The sequence below is a fragment of the Emys orbicularis genome, chromosome 16, assembly GCF_028017835.1.
Source record: "Emys orbicularis isolate rEmyOrb1 chromosome 16, rEmyOrb1.hap1, whole genome shotgun sequence".
Lineage (NCBI taxonomy): Eukaryota > Metazoa > Chordata > Testudines > Emydidae > Emys > Emys orbicularis.
Window position 1 is genome coordinate 26697928 of NC_088698.1, and position 6266 is coordinate 26704193.

The following is a 6266-nucleotide window of genomic DNA, read 5'->3' on the forward strand; positions in this document are numbered from 1 at the left end:
TCTGAGTGATTGACAATACTCTCCCAGCTGCTCTCTATTTTTCCTATTCACTGATGCACATAAAGCAGAATGCATTCAGAGATTCTCAGTTGTCCTAGGTTGAGAAGCCATGGTTATGATAAAATGCTGAATTAACACTTACAGCAAATTCACAACTAAGTAACTGTTAAGAGGCCTGGCACGTACAGAGGAAATATAAGGATCAAGCTATATATTTGGGTTTTAAGAAATATACTGTTTCTATTGGGCTTTACAGAAGTACAGTGTAAGGCCCTGATCCTACAAACACTTATGCACATATTACTTTACACATGAATAGTCCCACTGAGTTCAATGGGACTACTTACATTTGTAAAGTTATATGCAGTTTTGTTGTAGCCATGTCAGTCCCAGGATATTACAGAGCTAATGTGGGTGAGGTAATATCTTTTATTGGACCAACTTCTGTTGCTGAGAGAGACAAGCTTTTGAGCTACATAGATCTCTTCCATTTATAAAATTAAGCATTTTTAAAGTTAAGCAGGTGTGTCTCTGCACTATGGGGCTTATAATTTGGAAATCTTATTGTAATTTCTGACACAGTTAAGATGATGAGAGGGAGGGAGGAAATCTCTTTTCAATAGAAATTATTAATTTAATGCCAAAATAACTAGAACATTGGACACAGATTTGGTTGTCTGTACACTGAACAGTATCACATTATTATTTCATTCTGAGGATTAAGTTGAACTGTTAATGTTTATATGCAATGGTTTGAAATGACATATGTCATACCTGAAACAATGGTGTATGTGATTCAGTGACTAGTGAAAAAGTGACAAGCATTGATGGGGGGGGGGGGGCGGGGGGCGGCAGGGGTGCTTCAGGAACTCCATAGTCTATTTGGACTCTGCAGCCATAGAAGTGAAATTAAATCTTGAAGTGGCCGCATAGCACCTACCTGTGATTGTAATCCTCCTTCCATAAATGAGAGTAAGTCCTATGTAGCATCTCTAAAGGATGCCTTGCATATAATAAATATGTAAATAGCTTAAAAATAAAAACATGTATAGTTTGTCTCCTCAGCAATCCAAATATAACAGTTCTAAACACCCAACTTATACATAACCACTTTTAACTGCTTAGGTAATTTCATTATCTAAGAACATCCTTCATGGGACTCTGCATGAGATTTACCATCCTCAGATTTATAGTGTCTGTTTACTATCAAAACAACTGTAAGGGGGTGAGGGAAATCAGTACTAATTTCCCCTTTTACTTGTTTCTTAACCTCTCTTTTTACAACACTTTCCCTCTTTTATTCAATTAGCAATGACAAGAAGTGTGGCTAAAGCATCCCCACCTAGAGCTGTCAAATTAGACCACTGTTTATCTTAGTATTATTTTACTAACTTTTAATAATTGCACTTGTTTTTAGAACAGTCAGAATACAGCTTCCGTAATCTATTTTTTAGTCAACTAATGGAAGACATAAAAAGTATTTCTCCATTAGCAAAAATATCATAATTTATTACTCGATGTATTAATACTAAAAATATTCATTTGGCTTTAGCAACAAATTAACTAAAACACACACAAAAAAAACTTTTGAGTACGGCACTCTACATTCAAGACAAAATTTGAGTGGGTGAGGGGTGTCAAGGATAAACATTAGTTCAGGAAGCAGACAGCAGATACATAGCATATTACACTAGTGAACAAGCAGCATTGGTAGACTCTGTGTTCAGGCCAAAAATCACACTGCAGCTTTGCAGCACCTCTGAAGAAAACCTCCAACCCACATTCCTGGCCAGGGATCAAAGAGGTGCTACCATGAAAAATAAAAACAAGGAAGCAGATGATTAAGAATATTCAACCGATTCCATGTGTTAAGATATCTTGATATTTCTACTCTCACTCAGCAGCCGGATCACCAAGTTTAATATTTTTGCCTTGGTTACATCCAACTCTTGATTTTATATAAAAATTAAAGAAGCAAAAATGAAAATGGAGCAAATAAAAGTCTTTAGAAAGACCCAACAAAGCATTCAAATCTCTTGCAGGGCTGAACAAAGTAGACATAGACCAAAACAAAGTAACAAAAGACACTCATTTATTTTCAAGTTCCCTAGAAGGGGAAAAGCTACCCAAAGGTCTCAAAGCTGCTAAGCAAGAGAAATAGTGGACTGTAATACCGTTAGCAAGTAGCAATGAAAGCAAATTAAGAATTTGGGAGAGAAAAGTAGAATCCAATCCCCCTCTGGAAAATTACTGAACATTTTTAGAGCTAAGGAACAGGTGTTGGAGGGGGAGACTTCCCCACAAAATAATAAATTGTCAAGAAGGCAGATATGATTTCCCTCACCACATAAGTGGCTCTTCTGAAGCAAGTTAAAAGTGTCCATTGCAAGGCTAAGCTTTGGAAAAAGAAGAAAATATTCTAAATTAAATTAGTGGTTCGATTAGTGTTGCCATCTGATGAGAAATACAGCCAAAGCTAATAATTGGCCATTACTGAGATAACTGGTTCAGACTGTGGTGTCCCCAGTGAGGTTGGATTTTGGAAGGAGAAGTGGAATTTGGTGTCAATTTGAGTAACAGCACAGTAAATAAAGTTGACCAGTTGCAACAGCACCCCTCAATCCAGCTGATCCCCCCAAGAAACCAATCCCCTCCACATCCCTTCCCAGCAGGCAAGAGAGCTGCTAACTACACTGGCTGGCTTCGATTATTTATTACTTTGTAGCTAAATCACATAAGCAAATCCAGGTCGTTTGGAGAGGCAGCTGTAATTTAATACATGACATAAACACAAAGAAGTTATTTACTCTAAAAAACCCTGACGCTAGAAAACCGGATAGTCAATTGCATCCCTTGAAACTGACAAACTGGAAGCAAATGGGACCTTGATTCAATAGGGGGCGGAGAGGGAGAAGCTAGAATCACCATGAGGCTGAGTGGGGGCTGGGGTTTTTCTGCGGCTCCTTTCCACGAACCTGATTCCCTAAAATATGGGAAGCTGAACTGGGGTCACGCTGATAGGCTGGGCTGAGGGGGGCGGGAGACATTGGGGTTTCTCTACAAGCTACATTCTGATACACTCATGTCATTGTCAAAACAAGAAGTTGCACATCCGTGACCAGGTTACATGGGAATGATGTGAGCAGTCCCAACGCCCGTACCCACCTCTAGCTACAGAGGCAATGCACACAGAAACGCATACATGTGTTTATTTCCTGGCTAGGTCCAAGCTAAGGCCCCAGTGTGCAACACCCAACCCACTACCCCCTCCCCTGCTGCTCGGCCTGGATTCGTCACCGGATTCCCTGGAATGGGGGATGCAGGCGGGAAATACGAAACAAACCACAAACTGCACGTGGAGACACCACCAGCTTCTCTAGAGCAATCAAAGCAAAGAAGAGGCACCCACCCATTCCACTCCCACCAATTCAAACACATTCATTCCTGAAACAGCCAGGCATTTACCTTTCCCTTCCATGTCACGCACGAAATTCCCATGATACTTTTGACTCTTTAATTTCTCCTCCAAATTAAAACTCCTGATGCAGACAATTTCCTCCACGTCCGAGAGGTCCTCATTCTCATCGTATCTCCTTCTACCAATAGATCGCTAGAAAACAAAGCAAATAACATAGACCGGGGTGGGAAGTGGACTTTGGGGAAGGAAAAATGTATCAACTTTGGGGATATTTGGATAAACATGGTCTGGGAAAATAATGATCAAGGCTGCAAAATTAACAATACTTTATACAACGTGAGCTTGAGTACAGAAGAATCTCCACTCCCTTTCTCCTTATAACACCGTACTAACCCAAAGTAGCAGGTGTCTGGCTGCAGGAGACACTTGCACTATTTTTTTTATTTTTTGGGGGGGGGGGCGGGGATATCTCTAAACGCCAAACAAGTGAAGAGATTACACAAATCACTAATTCACAAAGCCCAGCACTGCTGCACTTTGCAAGACCGTAATAAAGTGAACGGCAGGCAGCCAGTATTTGTTTGTTAACACATCGTGTCTCCGATCATATGTTATTATTTGTGTAAGATATAACTAAATAATTTCGCATAAAATTCTCCATTTACTCTGATACACGCTATTCAGGTTGCAATATTTACATAATCCAAGTGTTTCCATAGTCACACCGGAAGCCACGATTTAAAAACAAATTGCATTATGTAACATTATGATTTATTTGCGCTTCTCCCCCCCTTGCAATGATCCATGTTATTTCTGTTCAATCACAGGCTGTGCAGTTTAAGGAACAAAAAAAAGGGGGGGCGGGAGATTCAGAGGAGAAAGGGCAGGAATGAGTTAAATGCACGATGAGGGGTGTGTATGGAGTAGGCCCGGGTGAAAACAGCAGAGGCCGGTGCTGCTGTTGCGGCTTCCCCCAGAGCCAGCGTGTAACTTGTTAACAGCAGCCCCTGGTTCTCCGGCAGGGACACAAGGCAGAGCCGCACGTTCACACACACAACACACTCCGCATGCAAACACCCGCCTGCAAAAGGGAGCGCTGGCTGTACACAAAGCTAGCTCCCTTTGGGAACCAAATACACCAGCTGCCTCCATTGGGGTTACTCAATTCCAAGCACTTTACAATCCAGATCTCCCTCTCTCTGTACATATATTTAAAATCCCCCCAGCAGCTAGCCCTAGAAAAACACACACTTCATCCATACAATCCTTTACCAACAGGGAAAAAAAAGAGTATTGTCCCACCCTCTCCTTCCCCTCACTTAAATTCCACCCCCTTCCCAAGTGTTTAAGCTGATCTCTTGCAAACTAAGTAGCTCTGCTGCCTATATTTTACATGCATTTCTCCCTTTGCAAATAATTAAGCAAAATCAATTAAAATGTACAAATAGGAAATAGACAGAAGCCAGCTACACACCAATCTTCTTCCAGAGTCTTTCTCTGCCTCCATTTTTTTGGAGAGTTTCATCTCTTAATTGTCAACAGTTCCTGTCCTGCATTTTTTGGCCCAAATGGGGAGGAGGAAAAACAAAAGCCATCCAGGTCTCTCTAAAGTTTTGCAATTTTGCACCAGCACTTTTTTGGGGAAGGGGGAGGGAAGGGGAGGGGGAGTCGATGCGTTTTGCAAAGTCCTAAGGAACCATTTTCAGACACTGAGTGGGGCGCAGGCGTCATAATCCCCGGAACGTAAACATTGTTGCCGATCGCGTTCGGGGAAGGGGGGGGAGGCCCGGGGGAGGCGGCGGCTGCAGAGGGGGGTTGGGGGGGAACCAGATTGCACCCAGCGCTAAAGATCGCTGCTGCCGCCGCTGCTGGCTGGCTGCTCATATTGGTGTGTTGTTGTTAGGTCACGAGTGTGCAGCAGGCATTGCACGCAGGCGCTGACTCACTGAGCTGTTTGTTATGGGGAGAGCTGGAGTGTCAGGGGTTGGAAGGGACTGGAGGTAGCAGCGGCCACTCTGTAATATGAGGAGAAAACAAAGTACACAGGCTCACACAGAGACCTTCAATCGCACACACATGCACACAAGACATACGAAGACATTCGCAGGTGTACAGATATGCTTAAGCACAGAATATGCATATACAGGGACCTGCATACACATGTACAACACAGACACACATACAGACATGCACAGCCCTGATCCAGCTATGAAAACATACAGACAGACCTATCCCTAGACACATGAACAAAAGACATATCGAAAGATGCACAAAATCACACATGTACCTAGGATGCATGACACATACATGGGAACATGCACGTTAGACACATGGGGATAAACTTACAGACAAGAGGAACAGAGGCAGGGTGTATGATTCTAAGACATGCACATAAAACATGTTACATGCACACACACAAAGTACACAAAAATGTGAAATGCATGTGAAACATATACTCAGAAAGTCACACATAACTCTCTCTATAAAATGCCTGTCTCCACAGAAGTTTGCTTTCTTAAGAGATGATCAGTGGCAATAAAGAAACAGGGGAAGTGAAAAAAGCAACAAGTTGCTCACTTTTATTTTAAAAGAAATTGCACTAATGTATTTAAAGTTTTCTGTCATATGGGCATGTGTTTTTTAGAAATTGCTGCCCAGTTACAGTTCTATAGATTCTGGAACTCAACATGTTTGTCCTTTGGGAGAGGGTTTAATTCATTCTGGTCTTGGAAGGTGTAGTCTATATGCTACAAAGGAAAGATAATTACACAGTAAAAAAGATGGGTTTTATTTTAGGAGCTCTGTTTCAGTAGCGTCTATTATTTTTTAGTTCTGGCTGGCTTTATTA

The 6266-nt window shown here is 41.7% G+C and overlaps 1 protein-coding gene across 1 annotated transcript in view; it reads right to left on the reverse strand.

The window, feature by feature from the left end:
• KDM2B (lysine demethylase 2B) overlaps nucleotides 1-5095 on the reverse strand; it is a 170767-nt gene extending 165672 nt beyond the window's left edge. The window contains exons 1-2 of the mRNA XM_065418043.1: nucleotides 4893-5095; nucleotides 3466-3610 (exon numbers count right to left, since the gene is read on the reverse strand). Of these exons, the coding sequence (XP_065274115.1) occupies nucleotides 3466-3610; nucleotides 4893-4943 (196 nt within the window). The 5' untranslated portion in view covers nucleotides 4944-5095. The remainder of the gene's footprint in view (nucleotides 1-3465; nucleotides 3611-4892) is intronic.
• Nucleotides 5096-6266: the final 1171 nt, after the last annotated feature.